The 20,438-nt window shown below is 39.0% G+C and overlaps 1 protein-coding gene across 1 annotated transcript; it reads left to right on the forward strand.

Annotated features, from left to right (window-relative positions):
• The first annotated feature begins 712 nt into the window (after positions 1 to 712).
• On the forward strand, positions 713 to 20,312 carry slc25a36a (solute carrier family 25 member 36a). Its single transcript, XM_007565129.2, has 7 exons — positions 713 to 1,183; positions 3,476 to 3,640; positions 6,700 to 6,777; positions 8,981 to 9,081; positions 17,745 to 17,811; positions 18,213 to 18,502; positions 19,238 to 20,312. The coding sequence occupies exons 1-7, from the start codon at positions 1,143 to 1,145 to the stop codon at positions 19,429 to 19,431; spliced, it is 936 nt and encodes a 311-aa protein (XP_007565191.1). The 5' UTR covers positions 713 to 1,142; the 3' UTR covers positions 19,432 to 20,312.
• Positions 20,313 to 20,438: the final 126 nt, after the last annotated feature.

Below are 20,438 nucleotides of genomic sequence, written 5' to 3' on the forward strand. Positions count from 1 at the left end.
TGTGTATTTGTTTGACATCTATTAATTTCCATCATTTGTGCATTCTAGATAAAAATTTCTCACAGCAAAATGCTTCCGCCACCATGTTTTACCTCATGACTGGTGTGTTTGAGGTGAAGTGCAGTACTAGTTTGCCCCCAATAGGCAAAACAGTGCAATTTTGGTTTTATCTGATTTTATTCCTTCACATATTGGCTGTGTCCTCTATTTTGCTTTGTGGCAAACCTTAACCGAGACTTCTTGTATCTTGGATGTATAAAATAGTGATGTTAATATAAATGGGCTCTGTTCATGAATTCTGAAGGTCACATAGGATTTTATTTTGGTAGAGTGGAGTTAAGGGACTGAATAGAAATGTGCAATTTTCAAATATTCAGTTTGCAAAAGATCTAGAAAATGTGTATTTGCTCCTCAGTTTACAGTAATTCACTATTTATCTTTGATTATCCCATTAAATCCTAGTAAAATAACAGCACGTGAAAGAGCTCAGTGGGTGTGAATACTTTTTCCAATGCACCTCTAGCCCGAACTGTGACAAGATGTTGAGCTTTGCAGACCCCTTCAAACACAATCTAATCTACCTCTGATTCTACGGACTTAATATGATTCATTCAATTCTGAGCATGTGAAGGCTGCATGATCAGGGTCGACACGGAGTGACGTCAGCAGCCAGTCTGTCCAATCGCGGCCTCCGTTTCCAGCCTATGATGGTACAGTAAATACTATCAGCTCTGCCTCCTTTCCCTTTGCTGCAACGATGAAAGCAGAGGAGACAATCGAGTTAGACCTGCGGATGTGCTATATAATCGTTTGTTAGACCTGAGACATTTTAGTGTCAGTGCGCAGCCTGGTACGCTCCCTGCTTTGCAGTGGAGTATATATTTTTTTTCTTGGGACCCCACCGGGTATTTTTTCACTGCTCAAAGGGAACCAGAGCAAGCTAGAGTGGCAGACGAGTCGGCCCACTGCAGCGTGAATCACCGCAGACTCGCCCTATCGCTGATTTTTGCGGTCGTTTCTCTGTGGACGTGCGCATCCCCTCGGAGACGGAAAGCAGAGGGGAGGGAAGGGACGGGAACCGACTCGGTGTTCGACTCTCTGTCGCAGCCCGAGGCGCGCTGCTAGGCAGAGCATGCTAAAGAATGAGCCAAAGGGACACGCTGGTTCATTTGTTCGCCGGAGGGTAAGTCCTGAAGACCAATACTGTACAATTACAGCGGTAAATATGAGCTGTCTTATGTTATGTGAGCGAAACAAAGGGGGAAACGAGGCGCGTGAGTATCCCGCAAAACATGGCAGATATGTGAACGAGTGCACGTTCATCGTGTTGGTGTCAAAACTTCCGGTTATTTCTACCTCTGTCAGTGCCGACATTAGCTAGCACATTGCTCGACGGTCACTGCAAGCCACCATAAACAGTGGTTTAACTTAAAGCTCGGTGATTTGTCTTTTATGACTTTTAAATATTCGCAATTTTCTTTATTTTGACGGCAAGTGGAATCTCATTTCCGGGCTCATTCAAACTCCATCGATGCTGCAAAAACCGCGCTACTACGTTCACTTTATTAACCAAAGCATTTGATCGTCTGCTTTGACATAAATTATGAATTTTGGTGACATCCCATTCTTAATCCGTATTTTTAACATAACGTCTGCCCACCATTTGCAACTTTAGACGTTAATGTCAACTTTCTTCCAGAAGCACGTTTGTGAGGTCAGACACTGATGTTTGACAAGAAGGCCTGGTTCTTGTCCACTCTAATCCATCACAAATGTGTTCTGATTGGTCAATCAGGCCAGTCAGGTTCTCCCACACCAAACCCCATTCATGTTTATAAGGACCTTGGTTTGGCCTGGGTCGTATTTACATTGGGAGCAGGGAGGTGCCATTTCAAACTGTTTTCAAAGAGTGGGGGAGCATGACATTGTCCAAAAATGTTTTAGTAGACACATTAAGAGTTCCTTTCACTAGAACTAAGTGACTACTAAAAAACAGCCCCTCACTAAATTCACCTGTGCACCAAACTTTACTCTTGACGCAGCATAGTCTGGTAAGTACTGTTCTACTTACCACTACTACTGGCTGTTGCTCCACCCAGACTTCCACTGAATTGCCAGACAGAGAAGCACGAATGTTCACTCCAGAGAACACAACTCCACTGCTCCAGGGTTCAGTGGTGGCATTCTTTACACCACTGCATCTGACTCTTTGTGTTGTACTTGGTGTAAGGATTGGCTGCAGCTGCCCAGCCATGAAAACCCATTCAGTCAAGCTCTCTATGTACTGTTACAGAGCTAATTTGAAGAATACATTAAGTTTGGAGATCTGTTACTAATGACTTTCAACATCTGCTAACACTTCCTGGGATTTTTAGGTGGTCTACCATTTCTAGTCACGTTCTCATTGTTATTATATGACCAAAGGTTGATTAAATATTTAGGACCAATGAAATTCTGACTGGACTTATTAGATGGGTGACATCCTATCACTGTGCCTCATTAGGATTCAGAGAATGCATTCTGTGTTTGCAGATGCAGTCTGCATGCCTAGGTGCTTAATTTTAATGAACCACCTTCATGTAAACCCTGGTATACTACAATATGTAGCTGTACTTTTACTTTTTGTATCTCATGGGTCCTAAAAATGATCCAAATCAACACGAGTTTATTCATTGACAACTATTTTGTTCTACAACTAAGCATATGCTCACAATTATGTTTTTAGAAAAACAATTTTCTCATTAATGTTCTACGACTGACAACATTTTCATCTAGGAAATTAAAAATGCATTAAAAGTGAGCAGATTTTCTGACCCACTTTATCTGTCTTGAATGAACTCGATTGTCTTCAGTTTATCTATGCACCAAACCTTTGAGTCCAGAATAAGTAATCTCATCAGTAGCACAGCTAACCCGTCGTTTGTCAGGTGGCTACAAACCCGAGCTGACAAAAACGCAGCACGGCCATGAGTAAGCAGAATTTACGCCTGATTTTTCTTTCCCTCTGAAAGTCGCTTTGGGCTGCTGCTGCCTGCCAGAGCACACATGCAGCAGCAAACCCAGCCCAGGAAGTAGGTGAAAGGTCACCAGTGGCTCTGGGCATGAATGTGTAGTGGTGTTTTGAAAGGTAAATATAGCTAGTGCTACTCCAAAGCAGCTCCCAGCCAGGACGTCGGCATAAACCACTGCATATTCACAGCTTGTAAACAATTTACAAGCCCTTTAAAGCACTGGAGTGATTTGCATAAAAGCCAACTTGAAGAACGGCTACAAAATCCAAGGCTTCTGTTCTTAAGATGCAGCATTTTGTGGGTTAAAAACAGATCAGGAATTGTTTGATAAGTCGCTGTAATATTCAGCAAAAGTTTAAAATCTTCGTTTTGCTAAATTGTGTGATGAGAGTCGAAAGGAAAGATTGTGATTTCCTTCTTGTTTGAATCCTCTTGTATAATCACTTTGACCTTTCTTCTCCTAGATGTGGTGGTACTGTAGGCGCCATTTTGACTTGTCCCCTGGAAGTGGTCAAAACCAGGTTGCAGTCGTCTTCCATCACACTGTACATCTCTGAAGTCCAGCTCAGCACCGTTAATGGAACCAGCGTCGCCCGTGTTTCTCCACCGGGACCCCTGCATTGTCTCAAGTGAGGAAAATGTTTAGTTGCAGCCGGATTATTTGGTTCTAATTTGTGGCTGGGCTTTGGCTGTGATGAAATTCTTACTGCATGAAAATCTTGGGGGAGGTGTGGGAGGAAACAACAACAAGAAGACTGTTTTACGATGTTTGCATAAAAATGTGTAATATAACCCAGTTTATTTTATTTTAAAAACCAAAAAGCTTCAGGCATTTGTACTTCTTATGAGATAATTTCAAATACTAACCCAGTAATGATAGTGTGATCTATCAACAGACTTGGGGAAAAATATGTAAAATGGACACTTTAATACTTTGCACAATATTTTACATTTTTATTTTGTTCTCTTCTTTGCACTGTAATACTATGAGTATAAACATCTGATATCAGCTGGCTGATTAGTCAGGCTATCTGCTGAGGTAGCCAGTCTGCAGTTGAATTTGTTCAAGCTAACTTGCAATTTGCAGCAACAGGTTGGGGAGGGACAGCAGTGTTTTTCTGGACTTTTTAAAAAGTATCCGCCCCATCATATTAGTCGCATGGATTGTTGTCAAATCTATATTTGTTGTAACCGTAAATTAAGTGGGTGGTGGAGCACAGCTAAGAACACGTAGCTACTAGACTACGTGGTTGGAATTATTAAGACTTGTGTGTTTATTTGCACATTTTTTGTCAGTCCTTCTGCCTGGATTTTTGCAATTTACAATTTATTTTGATGCCTACAATTTCTTATGGTGTCTCAAATACAAGTATTTGACTTAAGTAAACATATCGTCATTGTGATATCAGGTTGTACAGTAATAATGTTACAAATGAACTATTTGGAATGCAGTATTTGTGGGATGTTTTATTCGAATCATCAGGAACTGTTCTTGCCAATGTTGTACTCAGTCTATTGGATGGAGTGCCTCGAGTGCCTCTTTATCCAACGACCACACCTCACACTGATACCAGAGGTCGTAAAGATCAGAGTGTTAGAAGAGTCACAGATTTGAAAGACAGGAGTTGGGTAAATGTGGATTTCTCGAAGCTGATCTAATCACGGAAATATCTCTTAGTGCATAAATACGTAATATTGTGCAGCTGTAACAGTGGGATATTCCTTTAATTTGTTACATCAATATGCGAGTCAAAAGTGTCTTTATTTGTTGTTGTAAAAGTTTACTGATGTAAAACTCCTTAAAGAAGATTTCTCTTCATTCTGTGACACAGTTATTTATAGATTTTAATCCACTAAACTACGTGCGTAGTTTGTAGAGCTAAACAAAAAACCCCAACTATGGCACCTGAGAAGGCCATCAATGATAAACCATCTGGCTTCAGGTTTTTGTTATCATTTGCTTTTACGTAAGATAAACTTCAGAGAGACTTTTGACCTTGTTGCTGTTTGTGTCTTCTAGGGATTTTCTTTACTTATTGGCATATTAAAGTTCACAAGAAACTTTCCCTCTGAGTTAACATGATCCAATTCCTCTTCTCTCTATAGTAGTGGGGAGATGCCTTTAAGATGAAGGGAGAAGTGAGACTAGAGGGGAATTTAGAGTAGTTTTAGTTGTTGTTTTTAGAATATTTTTATTTAATGGCGACTACTTAGAAATTGGGTGTTTTCAGGTAAACATTTAAGAAAGATGCAGCCTTTCTCTCATAGAACAGTCTCTGTTGTGTCACTTGGTTGTGCCACTTGGCTTTAAACATATTGCATAATTCACAAGCAGCTGTGTGTGGAATTTTCCACTGCAAAATGCATGCCTGCAACAATATCATACCCACTGAGCATGTTGGACAATCCGATCTTGTATAACACAAATGATAATTTATCACTCATTATGGTTTGATTTTGGAAGAACATTTGCAGAACATTTGCACACATTTCAGAATTAATCTGATTTCCCAACATCTCTGTTTTTATTAAAAATGACATCTTGGCTTTCTTCCAAAGAAAAGTCAATTTTAGTTGCACGATAAATCGGCTTGTATTGCCTTTCATTCTGTTCATCAGTTTAGTACCTCTGGACCGGTGCCCTGTTTCAACCAGGTGCATGTCGGCCGGGCGTGTTTTTGTGCACAACAATCCTCTATTTCCAACATAAACTGATCCCTCGTGCTGCCCTTGATACAAGCAGGCGTTGGCAGAAACGGAGCGACACAATGCCGAGTGCAGAAGGGTTAAAAAGGGAAGCGCTTTAGAGAGAGGGAAAGGCGATAACTGACACATGAGCCAAAGTGGGTCAGCATGCACAGGGATGCAGACTTAGATTCTTAAAGTGAATTCACTCCAAGCTCTCCATGTTAGCAGCACCGCTCTATTTTCCTACGAGCTACCAACGAACGGATGATGTCACTTTTTCTTTATATAGGTTGCAAAGCTTGAGATATTTCCATATGGAATGAAAAGAACAGGATAAAATAGTTGCACTAAATATTGCAACTACGTCGTGCAACTATTCTGCAATATATAACGCCTGAAAAATCAACCATTTCATAAAAAATAAATAAATCAAACATATTACAGTCCTTTCACCAGCTGACCTTTAGGGTTTATTTTTACATCAGTCGGGTGTCCTGTTCTTGCCAGAATGTCTCCCTGCTGTTCTTTTGGCTGTACTTTACATCAGTGTCTTTGTAAAATTGACCTTATTTTAAATCAGTTTACTGGGCTAGACCGGACGCAGGTGAAAAACCCTTAAAGTGACCGGAGAAAAACACGTGAGCTCTCTTGACAAGATCACAGTAAACACAACCTGCTCGACAACACGTGTCCAGTCATTTATTTTGATCTTGCTGCAGGTTATCTGTCACTCCCTGTGCAATCAGCTCCAACTTTGGCTCCTGTTTCTCATTTACTGCTCCTACAATAAATAAAACCGCAAACAACTGCTTCACTGCTTCTTTTTTGTGGCCCATGTAAACAACAAATCAGAAGAAGGCAGTTTTTCCTTTTTTTTCCTATTTTTTTTAGTTTAGTTTAGTTTTTCTTTGCATTTGCTTAATTCTGTCTAAAAAACACATACTTGTTTCTGTTAAATATTAAAGATTGATCCACAATGAAATGTTTTCTGTTTCTGCAGGTTGATCTTGGAGAAAGAAGGTCCTCGCTCGCTGTTCAGAGGACTTGGCCCCAACCTTGTAGGAGTGGCACCTTCCAGGTATGTGAAGGATAATGTGCTGTCTTTTGGGTGTGTTCATTTGCTTCTTCTGTTTATTTTAAAGCCAACGATTTGCAAAGTGACAAGCTTGCAACAGTGATTGAGGTTGTTTTTGATGTCTGATTAAATGGCTTCATTACAATTTCATGGTCATGCAGAAACTTTAAGGGTCACTGCACCTTGATGTTTCTATCGCTTTATTCTTTTGCAAACATGACAATCCAAATCTGAAGCAAAAATCTGAAATGTTCAGAAAAAGAAAAGCAGATAACTGTCACGTGTTTGATATTATAACCGATACGGGAAAGTAGGTCATTTTAATCTTTTATGTTCACACAAAACATATTCAGAAAGCTTAACCCTGCCATGGTTATCAGTACGTACAAATCTCTGCGTCATTTATATGTAAACATTACAATTTTGGTGGAATGGCAGTCTTCTTGCTTTCTCAGCATTTCTATTTCTGTTGACGTTATGCTAGCCCGCACATAAAGAAATGAACGTCCCAGCTGCAGCGGTGGAGGGGAAATCTCTGCTTCAGTCTGAGCGGAAATGAACAAATTCTAAATCGTGTTTTATTTGGTTAGCGTTGGGAAAGGGCTTAGGCCCGATCAAAATCTGAATAAAGCAGCAGCAGCAGCAGGTGCCGGCCAGCTGCTGTACTCTAGTCATGTGACACTCTAATTGAGATTTTATCCTCAGGCGCTCTCTGTCACTCCAACCTTCTTCTAAGCTCCCACTTAACACGATCTGCCCCGTTTCTCTTTTTGGTTTAGAAGTTTGTAAAATCTGATTTCCTTGTCAGAAAATAAAGTAGTTATTTCCTTATCTTAGAGGAAGGCTGGGAATTCAGTAGTTTGGCTCTTTGTGTCCTAATGTTCTGTCTGCTTTCTGTTACTGATTAAAAGAAATAGAAGTACGGACCAGAACATGAAGTCCAGAATCTGATTCAGTGGCAGCCAGGAAATGTGTTTGATTTTCAAGTTATTTAGCCAGTCATGTCTGTCTGCCTTTAATAAATAGTCATGAAACTATGAGATTTAAGTTCACAGATTCAAGTTCAGTTTTCATTAAGGCGCTTTTGACAGATTCTTTCCAGAAGGTGGACTAAGACATGATGCTGGTTCTTTAAGTTCTTTATAGCTTTCAATCCAATATGAAATTAATGGATTACAAGAATATATTCATTTATCAGACTTTTGTTAAGCTAAAAAAGTAGATTAAAGTAGCTTTTCTAGTAATACAATGCAAAGGTTAAAAAAAAAATACCCAACACATTATTTTTACTATTTGACCTGCAAATTACACAGACGATTAAAGGAAATGTGGGCGATTGCTTGGGAGTTACTCAGTCCCCATCAATAGCATCTTGAAGCCAGATGGGTTTAAGATGTTCTTTGAAGTGTAGATGTTTGAATCCTATGTCCTAAATTAACTTATCGCAGAGTTTGATTTACCGCGGCTGTCAAAGTTTTTAGTTTTCTAGTTTAGTTTTGGAACTAATATATTTGCTTTGAACAATCTTAACACTGGTATTATGCGACTGTGCTAATGAAGGAGGATGCAAATTAGTACATTTCGTAGAGCAGAGAAAATTAGCTTGAAGTGCCTTAACATCACTCTGTCCCCAACAACTTAAATGTACAATATAACTTAATGGAATAGAAATATGCATTGTTACGTAATAAAATAGCTTTTTGTTAAGAGTTTGCATCAAAACCTGTAGTGTTGATGCAAACTCAGTTTTTCATCTTTTATTTTATATTTGGGAAAAATTAAAAAAACAATAACGTGCTCTGATACTAATGAGTGCGTGAACCTCCTGCGTTCGTCTGCATCACACACACAAGCTGCGCAGACATTCACACACACTGCCTCACAGCACGAGTTTCTGTGCGGTGTTATCGGGTTTAATATGAGTCTGCAGAAAATGTTGACTAAATCCTGGGATTATTTACAGAGCGAAGATCAACTGAGGCCAAGGCTAAATTAGAGACATGGGATTTTTGCTCACATGCACACACAGAAACATGATCTGATCTAATTTTAGTTCTTTCTTTTTATAGTTAATAAATGTCATTTTATGCAGATGGAGTTTATTTATTTTTTATTGTTGGCTGTGTGGGGTGTATGTATAATTAGGTTTCACTTTTAATTTCCAGTAACGTCTCTTCTGCTTTTGGCCTGCTTTTATGATCCGCAGGGCAATCTACTTCGGAGCCTATTCAACAGCCAAGGAGAAGCTGAATGGCGTTCTGGAGCCAGACTCGACCCAGGTGCACATGTTGTCCGCCGGGATGGCAGGTACTGACGGCTCCCTCTCTCCTGCCCTTCCGTCTGTCTGTCACCGTCTGTTTTTATCTGCCTGTTTGACCGTCTGCCAGGCTGCCTGGGCAGTTTTGTCTCACCGATGGGTTTCATTCAGAAAACGTATTAAGACAGTATTCTGTGTGTCTTCATTAAGACAACCTTAATCTCTTTTTTTAAATTTGTTTTTTTATGACTCATTGTCATAGTTTATAGTATTCCAGGCACAAACCCTCTCTCTTATCTGAAGCATGGTAAAAGCTAAATGATATTGTCTGTTATAAGAAGACATTATCCAGCTGTTTCATGTGTCAAAAACATCTACTAATTATGCACAGTAATTGGTCTATTAGAAAGCACAATTTAATACTCTAAGGATCAAACTGATCTTAATAAAAAATGTTTGCATGTATTTGCTTGAAAACTAATAACTATTTTACATTTCACTGCTTTGCTGTTATATTTGAGAGTTGTGGAACGTCCTTAAAATCAAACTCGTAGTGAAATATATTTTTCTGATTAAATGAAATTGTCTCTTAATGGTGGCTTTGCTGTGAACACAGAGCTGAGGAGCAGTCGGACTTTCATTGAATTGAACCTCATGAGTTAAAAATTTCTGACTATAGCAAACTTTTGCAGTGCCTTGCAAAAGTTTCCATACCGCTTTAGCTTTTTCGCTTTTTGTTGTGTTAAAACCACAAACTTTAATGTTTTACTGGGCTTTTATATTGCAGACCAACACAAAATATCACATAATTGTGAAGTGAAAGGAAAAGGATTTATGGTTGTGCACATAGAAATCTGAAAAGTTGGCCATTCATATGTATTCAGCCCCCTTTATTCTAATTTTCCTAAGTAAAGTGCAGTGCAAGTGACTACTCAGCTAATAGTTTTGGGGAATGCAGCATAAAAAAACAAAGTAACACACCAGACAGAGGTAAAGTTATGATATTGAAAACAAATATCAGTGTAAAATGGTTTTAAATGTCTCTCAAAATAGACATTTGACATCTGAAAATAAAATGGCAGACTCTACCAAGACACGTTTATTTCACTTTAATTGACAAACCCTGGAAGGAGGAGCTGCAGAGAATCCGTTTACGGGACATCTGCTCATTGCTGATTCTGAAAATCTGTCCTTTCATGTAAAAGTCGTAACAAGAAATCCTTTATTCATCGGAGAAGTTCGTAGGAGCTCCCGGCTCCTCATTCATGTCGACTCACATTTTTGTCTTCCTCCTTGTTTAGCTTAGCATCATCCTTCCTGTCAAGGACACTCACAAAGGCAAACAGATACTCCTGTTTTGCAGAATAATATCATTCTACTCACCAATGCAAAGGAATTTCCTGCACATGTTTACCGTTTACAGCCTGGTTTCGGTAGATCCACTTCACTGATGTAGTGGGACAAATATATTCCTTTGTAAAAGGTGCCTGGTCAGAGCAAAACAAATGTTTTTTTGCCCACATTCAAATAATGTGTTTCTGTAAACAAACGCTGCTAATCGATGCTCATAGATGCTGTCCTCCTAATCTGATGGAGCTCGAGCTCTTTAGCAAAAAAGAATGTGGTGATTTTAGTCTCTTCCTGAGCAAAGTTCATAGAGACAGACACAAAATGCTGAATGCTGAAAGCAACTGCACAACATACATCGGGGACAAAACATCTTTTTAATTCCTCTTCACAGTTATGTGCTCGGTTTGTAGTTGCACCATGACAAAATGTGAAAAAGTTCAAGGGATAGAACGAAGTACTTCTCAAGGTATATTTTAATTATACGAAAAAAAAAGTGTTTAAAAAAAATGATCCTCAAAGTTTAGGTTGTGCTTTCCACGTCTCCTATCCCCACTGTCCCTCATGTCCTCCATGTTTTTATTTTATTTTTTTTAACCCCCGTCCTTGCCCCTCTATCTTTTTCTTTTTTTATTTATTTCTTTTTAATTTTCAGGCCTCCCAGAGGCGTCTGTAAATAGTTTAACCTCCCAGTTGTGACTTAAACAGTGTGGTCTGGGCCCCCCCTTCTTTGCTTTGTGTGTATAGAGAAGAAAACACGGCCCCCAAAGGTCAACCGGGGCCCCCGGCACTCGGGCGGACGCGTCAGGTAGCACCCCATTTCTTTACACTGGTATGATGAAAACCATGGTGATTTTTATCAATACTAGAACTGATTTGTAATGGTATTACCATTTCTTAGGGTGTAGTGTTTGCTTTAGCTTTAGGAGACACACCTCCCCCTTCCCTTTAAGTTCTTACAGCACCACATTAAAGGTAAAGACACTTGTGTTGATTGATTGACTTTTTTTTTCTTTTGTTTTGTTTTTTGTCAGCACAAAAGAAATGCTAACCTTGTCTCTGTGCAGAGGTTTGCACACAGTTTGTTCATTTTGTCTGGCGTCATCATCCTTTTCTGATTGGTATTGCTTCAGTCAGTTCTTTTCAGGGGAAGCTGTTATCGGTCCACGCTGATATCAGTCTGTAACCCGAGAACTGGTGATATTTCAGCAGAAATTCTGACTAAAATATCCCAATTTTAAACATAAAGTCAAATACGAATTATTTTTTTTAACTCTGCATCAGTTTTGAATACAAGTCATATTTACGTGAGTAAAATGAATGTATAAGACTCTACTGCAATTTTCTAGTTTTTTACAACCTTCCTAAAGAGGAAGATGAGGAAGTGCTTGACAAATATTTCTTAAAACATCCTGTACTCATATCTGAATAATTGTATACTCCATTTAAAAACTTATTTCATGTGTCTATCTTAACCACATCTCTAATAAGCTCTTCTTGCAACTAACTGAGAATTATGAAACTGAGCTTGCTGACTGAATTTAACCCTGACTCAGGATAATTGCTTCCAGTTTCATAAACTAACTGTATAGAGGAGTTCCCCTTATGGCCCCCTGGCTTGGAACTGTGGGCTTCTTTGCAATTGGAGGAGAGCGGCTGCTCCCACTCTCTACCTCGCTCAGACTTACTTTCTGAAACGCTCCCCTGTGTCAGAATGTAGGTCAAACCCCTCTGGAAATACTGCACGTGCATTAAAGGCTTATGGGAGACTTTAGGTGCAGTACTTGCAGCAGCATGTCCATACACAGATGCAGCTTTCTCTGGAAAAACAAAGAAGTGGAGTTGCGCAATGTCAAAAGGATTGGTGTTGATCAGCTTTGTGGTTCAGCTCTTAGTGCAGTCAGTTACATTTTTATCTTTGTGCGCCGTGTCAGACTTTTGTCTTCCACATTTATTGTTTCAGATGCATCATAAGGCGCAACTTTATCATATCATATAGAGTAAATATTAGGGAGTCACCGATGTGAGAATTTGGGCTGATGTCCAGGGTTTCCCCCAGAAATTTGCTAAGCCCGGTGGTCGGGGCGTCGAGGCGGTCCACCGGCGGTCCACCATGTTTTTGTATTAAAAGATATTAAGTTACAGGAAATGTAAAAGTATTTCTGTGTAATTATATGTTACGGGAAAAAATCTCCAGTGAAATGCTATTTAAACCCACAACTAGTCTAAAAACAACAAATTTGCACTTCTGTTTAATCCAACTTAAGTCAGCGGCTCCATCAGGTCCCCAGGGCTTCAGGGGCCCCATAAACGCTAATATTTTAAAACAGACCACAGATGCATGTAACATTTGCTTATTGAGATTATCAGTGCTGTTAAATTTGATTAAATTGTTTAGGCATACATAAATTAAATTATTTTAAATTGTTTAACATTTAAATACAAGATTTTAAGGAGCTGACAAGTTTACTTTGTAAAACTTCAAAGAACAATATTCATAGTCAGATTCTTTTGTTACCATAGCAACAATCTGATGCTGTGAGTTTAATCTTTGAATTTACAAATACAAATTAGTAAACTGCGATTATAACTTATTGCTTTTTAGGCTGGCCATTTAAACTACTCCCTTCTCCCATATTTCACTAAATCTAACATAGAAGCTGTTAGAGGTGCTGATATTTTTAGCAACAAAAGGGGCCCCTAAGTCAGATTCTGCTCCAGGCCTTATACAGCCTTGGACCGGCCCTGCATGATGAGGTAATCTGCTGCACTACGCAGAGATGTGCAACAGACAGGAGATTTAATTCAGTGCTGCTAATGTGGCTTTTTCATTAAGTGTCTGTTGAGTTTTAATAAGCATCACAGAAACTATTCTGGTTGGTCGAGTTTATGGGACGAGTTTCTCAGATCTCCGTGCGGCCGCGCATATTAACTCTAAGTAGATAAAGCATTTGATATGGTTTGATGCATCGTGTAACCGGAAAAATAATACTAAAAATAATAATAAAATAATATAAAATCAGCGTGATGCGTGACTCCTCACTGGGCTGAACCTGCACGATCAGGTCAGAGCTGCTCGTTATCCACAAACTCTCCGGCCAACCGGGACCACAGACATAAACTTTACAGGGAAGACAGACACAGAGTCACATGCTGGGCAGCGTGTTGAGATGTAAACACCGCATATAATTGTTCGTTCACAAAGATAAATCCTTCTCACCACTTCACAACGCGTCATTCGCTATGATTTATTCCGCGGTTCACTTTGAGCTGCAACCAGAGCTAACGCGGCGGGCTTTAAACTCTTACCTAGAGTTCTCCAAAGGATCATAATTCCTCACAGTCGGATTATGTAAATATCCATACAGATCAGTCTGTGTCCAGTTTGAGTGAAAGAAGACGCACGCGATGAGGTAAAGCAGCGGCAAAGCGCAGAGGCAAAGGGCAGAGGCGCCAGCTGTGTGATTGGTCCGCACGCTATCGGGTTTAAATTCCTTTACCTATCTATTATAAGCCTATCCTTTAGGAATAAATCAGCTCTGCTAGTGAAATGCTAAGAGCAAAAGAGACGCTTGCAGCCCGGCTTTAAAAAAAAAAAAAAAAAAGATATATTTTTTTTCTTAGAAACGTAAACAAGCTACGCTTAGCCTGGTGGTGGGGCTTGTAAGCATGACGGGCCGCCAGGCTTATAATAAACTGGGGGAAATCCTGATGTCGATAGCCGATAACCGATATTTACATATATTGTTTATGTTACATATTCCTTCTTCCCTTTTGACATCTTGAAAAAAATGACCTTGCTGCTGACTTCACCAGAAATTTTCTGCTTCATTTAAACTCCCCACAATCCTTTGCTGCATCACTATGACTGTCACATAATTAAACAAATACCACATGACCAACCTTTTGTCCTTCGCCTCCAGAACCAAATGGCAAAACGATAGAAATAAATATCGGTCGTTAATATCAGCCCTGTTTTATTTTTTGAATGGATACCAATATAGCAACATGATAGAGCGGATATATCCTGTATGTATAATATTGGCTGAGACTCCAGTGTATTTACTTGAGATTTTATGTGACAAAGTAGTGAATAATTGTGAATCAGAATGAAAACAAAACATAATTTTCAGCACTTATAATGCAAATAAAATCTGAAAGATTTGGGGTAACTTTTCAATCTTTCCACTCTTACTCTGATGCTCATTAATAAAATCTAAGGCCAATGCCTTCGGAGGCCACTAAAATAGATAAATGCACCTGTGTAGAATTAAACTTTGTATTAACACAGCTGTTCTGTCACCGTAGAAATCCACAGCTGAGGTGTTTGCAGGATTGTTTTTCCTCCCCATCACATAAAATCACATCAAAATACTTAGAGGTTCATGGCTGTAACGTCACAAAATATTAAACAAGGGGCTGAATTAGATTCAGACCGAGTTGTAATATTGCTCCATCTCCATGACATCATTTGCCACCATCACTGATTTCTGTTTTGAGTTTTGTCTCCACGGCAAGGTTAGCATTTCCACCTGCCTCGCTTTCTTTTCAAACCTACTTCAATAAACACCTGATCTTTTCTTGTCACTTTAGAATATGACAGACAATGGACTCAGTAATTGTGAGAGGAATACTTTTTTTTATTTTTAGCTTATTGTATTTACTTGGCGTTCAGATAGACCTGAAGTTTGGTTTACTTTTTATTTTCCTTCTTACAAGGGATAAAGTGAAAACAGAGCGTGTAAATTAATTTAAAGACATGAACTGCAGCTGGAGTAAGCAGATGGTGCAGTGAGTTGGGCTACAGCTAAAAGAAAGATGGGAGGAGGGGGCTCACTCCCTCACCTCCCATCTCTTCTCCATCTTCTTGCTCAGAAAGTGGGTTTGGGTGGGAGGTTGGTGGGCTTTGGGGTAGATGTGACTGCTGCTTGTGTGTGACTGTGGTACAGAAAAGCCTGTGTCTATTTTAGGGCTTTACTGTAAAGCTCTCACGCCTGCGTGATTGGGTGGGAGACCCCCGCCATCTGAACCCCCCATATCTGCAGGCTTCTAGCTGCAGCGGGGAGGAGCTGGAGGAGCTTTGCCCCTCCCTCGTGAGTACACGCCATTAGACGCTACTTCATTTTACTTCCCTCTCTTGTCTTCTTCCTCTGTTTTGTTCTTCTCTTCTTCTCTCCAACAGACCTGTGTAATTCGTTCTGATGCAGCTGCCTCCACATAGGTCTCTGTTGCATTGCTACACTAGATCTGTCTGTTAGACCATCTCTTGCATTAGACGTTTCCTGCAGATGGCTAGCATTAATGATTTCTCTCCTCGACTTATTGCTGATTTTGGCTCATTTTCCTAAAATGAGACAAAATGCACATTAAGCCACGCCATAGCATACAAAAGAAAATGTACATTATTGCATCTAGCTGCTAAACAAAGACGCTGTTAAAATGTATTTTCTACCAAAACGACAGGTTAATCTAGCAATTAAAAAATATTTAAGTGATAACAGAATGATTTGCTTGATTAAAAATACAGTAACATTAAATTTCTGACCATTACTGCAAGTGCAGACTTAATTTGAAAGGTCTCTGTTGGTTTTAATTAGTTTAAAACGTTCTCCCAAAAACCTAATTTCATTCTGTTTTACCCTCCTGGTTATTTATATCTAATAGTCTCTAGTTCACCTGTGGTGCCTAAGCAGTGAAAAACTGGTTCATTACATGATTTTCTGAAGAATAACAAAAATTGTGCAATTTAGATGTTTTGTCATTAAATACAGAGTACGATGCTGTTTTCATCTCTTTCTTTAGAACTGTAATTAACTGCTAAAAGGTTTTTCCATTTCTAGATTGGTTGAAATTGTAACTTCACATAACGTGTTTATTGTAAAATGAAGCAATGATTTTTCTCCCAAAAAAAAAAAAAACACAAGGTCACAGAGCCAGGTTTGTCTCCATCACTGGAAATCTGCTAATACAATAGAAGGCTATTGGACAAAGATATAAAATCCAACTAAAAGAATCGCAGCATATCCTGTATACTTTATTAGACAGATTATAGCTCTTTAAGTTTTTTGCACACATAATAGAGGAGCGGATATTTCAAAAATATTCAGATTTTTCTCTCCAAGATCCATTACTAAATAAATATTCCATCTAAATATTTTACAAAAAATCATTAATAATGTATGAGAACAGTCGGCACTGTATTTCTCTGCACTTAAACACAATTTTACAGTTTCACCATCTTTCATTAGCAATTAACATAGCTAATTATTAGCTGTGAAGGTTGGCATTTGTGTATTACCCATGAAATGGGCATTTCTATATCCACCATGTTTTATGGAAAATTTTTAAAAAGATGCCGCTATGGGCTTATAAAAACTATGTTGCTGCAACACTTGTAATGAGTTCGGCCTTCCTGTTATCTGCTGAAGTCTCACTCTCTGTTTATACAAAGCGGCTTAAATGAAAAGCTGACATTTTTCAGTAGAAGATGCTTTTGCAAAGCTGACTCAGCTTTGTGTGATTCCTTTGATACATTTGTAAATGCCTGATACTAAAATTAGTCAACTTTGAACTTTGTTTCCTGAGTAACTTCAGCACTGAAACGTGTTGTTGACAAGTGACCTGTTAGTGTTTCTGTATGGTGCATTCACTGAGTGCAAAAACAGATCAGATTTTTGAGTTGCCAACACGAGGATCCCAGGTCAAGGGCGTTTAAGATAGAAATGTTCCTATTTAGGTCACTAACTAATTTATCAATGCATTTCTACATCTTAGCGTTAGTGAAACTAAGGGGAACATTCCCATGTTTTGACTTAAGCATGTATAATAAAAAGAACTTGGAAAATGGGCATCAAAAACTTTCCTTTCAGATCAGTACAGTTGCAGACGAAGTTCTGATGGCCCATAGCAAATCATGATTTTTAAAATAAATCAACTTTTCTGCAGTGTAGCAAAATTAGGCTTAAGAGGAAGTTGCTGCTTTGCTTTTTTTTTGCAACTTGTTGACATTGTTCAAAATGACAAAAATCAACAGAGCACTCACAATTATGGGTGCTTTTGTTGCAGTTTTTATTCAAGTAGCCAAATACATTTCATTACAGTACTGTTTACCATGAAAGAGCATGCTTTTGTCTTTAACTCATTATTTAGTATTTTTAAGATTCTATTTAATTGACGCAGCTTTAATTTGAAATAATCAAATTTTTAAAAGGGTTTGACTCAAAAAAGACAGCCAGTTGGTCCTGTTGTGTGAACTGCTTTCTCTCTGTCCTTGCACAGTGTAGAATTTCAGTGCAGCTTATGTGTTTGTGTTACTTCACGTCTCGAGGGATCTGTCTGAACCTTTGACTTCTTCTTAACTTCCCAGGATTCACCGCCATCACAGCCACCAACCCGATCTGGCTGATCAAGACCCGTCTGCAGCTGGACTCCAGGTGAGGAACCGACGTTTTCTTTTGACAAAAACTAACTTCATGCTGCTATTTTGCCATGATGGTTAACTCAAACGATTTCAAATTTGGTCACATTATATATTGTATTTTGGCATTTTTTTGTGACAAACGACTAATTTTTGTGAAGTAAAAAGATGCATGCGATTAATTGCTCTTGCGGGACGCGTGAGGGGGGAGGCGGGGGGTAACATATAGCACTTTAACTTAAAGCAAAGTGTATGTGTTGTAATGGTCTAGTCAAAGCCAAGATATAATTTAATTCGGTCTTAATTTCTCCCAAAATGAATGTTTGCTGCTCTAACATGACAAAAATGTCAGAAATTGCAACACTTATGGCTACATTGCAAGGCTCTCTAAACTCAGAGTTTTCTCTTTGATCACAGGAACCGAGGAGAGCGGCGCATGAACGCGTTTGAGTGCATGCGGCGGGTGTACCAGGTGGACGGCCTCCGAGGTTTCTACAGGGGGATGTCGGCCTCGTACGCTGGCATCTCTGAGACTGTGATCCACTTTGTGATCTATGAAAGTATCAAACGAAAACTGCTCGAGTCCAAAGTCCACAACAGCATGGACGAAGAGGACGAGACGTCTAAGGATGCGTCGGACTTTGTGGGCATGATGCTCGCAGCGGCCACATCCAAGACCTGTGCCACCTCCATCGCCTATCCCCATGGTGGGTTTCGCTTCATTTTTCACTATTATAATGCTGGGGCTGAAAGAGTTAATCACCTTGAGTCAATTATTGAAATAATCATCAACTAATTTAGTAATTGATTAAGTGTTATTGTGGTATGCAAGCTCAATAAAAAAAAAAACAATTTGCTGAAATTCAAAAACATAGTTGTTTTTGAATTTAAGATTTAAAAACATACTTTGCCAGTAAATCTGTTCTACGCAGAACAGTGGGCAGAAACATTTCCTACTAAGCATCTTTTGCTGTCCAATTATTTATTGGTTAATTTAAAAAGAAAACACGTTTGCCCTACAGTGTATTGATAAGTCAAGCAGAAAGGGGTGAGCTTTTCACATGTTGATGTTAGAAGTATTAATTTTGTACCTGTAGATGCTGTTATTGCATTTTTGACAGTAAAATGTTTATTTTTGTATTTTAAAAATATTATTTAATTAAAACTGCTTATTTGCATCATATATTTCTAAATTGTATTAAAAAAAAGGCTCAAGTACCCAAATGAAAAATCTGCAGAATGTTTTCATCCAATGAATCTTAAGAATAATCGGTAGAATAACCAATTATTAAAATAATTGTTAGTTGCACCCCTATTATCATGCTTGGGAACGTGGCTACTGAGAAATTCACTTACTAAAAGTTGTAAGTCCTGGGCTCTTTCACTATGGAGAGTGTCAAGTGTTAACAAAATGTGTTTCTCCGTTTCCTCTCAAACTGCAGAAGTGATACGCACGCGACTACGAGAAGAAGGCAGCAAGTACCGCTCCTTCTTCCAAACTCTTCTGACAGTCCCCAGAGAGGAGGGGTACCGGGCGCTGTACCGCGGCCTGACCACGCACCTCGTCAGACAGATTCCCAACACTGCTATCATGATGTGCACCTACGAGGTGGTGGTCTACCTGCTCGGCCGTTAGCGAGGCGTGGATTTCTCCTTTCGGTGACTTAAAAAAAAAAAAAAAAAAACAGAGAAGGAAGCTTTTAGGCTCGGGATGGTAGGTATGAACTGTGACAGAGAAGACCAAAGGAAATCTGAAGATACTCTGATGGAGCAGAGAAGTAGGAAAGAGGAAGATGCACCCTACGGGGAGAACATCAGCATCATCAGGTGGAGAGTAAACGTCTGAGGAGAGGTGCAGATGGTAGAGATCTGTTGGATTTGACTTCAAGCTGAATTCAGTGGCCTGAAAAGAAATGATTAGTTTCTATCGATTTAAAATGAAAAAACAGTAAAACAAGAAAATCTGCATTTTCACCCTGTTGTAGACATTCTACAAGGGGAATGTTTGAAGACATCTTTCATTAATTTAACTTAATAACCAAGTTAATAATTTAACTTAACCAAGGCTTAATTTAACTCTGTTTCAGTAGTCTGCACTTTTTCAGCTATTTTTAGGAAAGTCCAATAAAGCTGAAGTTGACTTTAAGACAAAGGCGCCTGTATGTTTTAAGGTCACTTCAACCTCTCTAGTTTGCACTAAAGAAAGTTATGCTTCAAACATTCTCCTATAAACACTGCATCTACAGTTGCATATCAGAAAAAATAAGAACATCATCAAAAAGTTGATTTATTTAAGTGGGTCAGTAAAAAGTGATGATTGCATATTGTGTGGATATGTTACACACAGAGTGAAGTAACTTTCCATTAATATACTTGGGTACAGCGCCCTGAGCAGCCACAGTTAGTTAGTAACTCTGTACTGTTGTGGGGAAGACGTCTCATTTCACAGACAACGGTCACTTTCGCACCACAAAGCTCATCGTTTAAGAAGGTGGCTCTTCAGACGACTATATCCAAGAATTTTAATGGAAAGTTAAGTGGAAGGAAAACATGTCTTCGAAAAGGTTCACAAGAGGGAGAGGCAGAGTGTTGAAAAGATTGTGAAGCAAATGCCATTTAAAAAAAAATATTGCTCACTTTCTT

This window comes from Poecilia formosa, unplaced genomic scaffold (genome assembly GCF_000485575.1).
Source record: "Poecilia formosa unplaced genomic scaffold, Poecilia_formosa-5.1.2 Scaffold172, whole genome shotgun sequence".
Classification (NCBI taxonomy): domain Eukaryota; kingdom Metazoa; phylum Chordata; class Actinopteri; order Cyprinodontiformes; family Poeciliidae; genus Poecilia; species Poecilia formosa.

What these genes read in the sequence shown, in the direction of transcription:
- slc25a36a (XM_007565129.2), top strand. Translation starts at nt 1,143, where the DNA reads ATGAGCCAAAGGGACACGCTGGTTCATTTGTTCGCCGGAGG. An exon ending in GTTGTCCGCCGGGATGGCAG is followed by an intron (nt 9,082 to 17,744) that starts GTACTGACGGCT and finishes TTAACTTCCCAG; the next exon opens with GATTCACCGCCATCACAGCC. An exon ending in CTCCATCGCCTATCCCCATG is followed by an intron (nt 18,503 to 19,237) that starts GTGGGTTTCGCT and finishes CTCAAACTGCAG; the next exon opens with AAGTGATACGCACGCGACTA.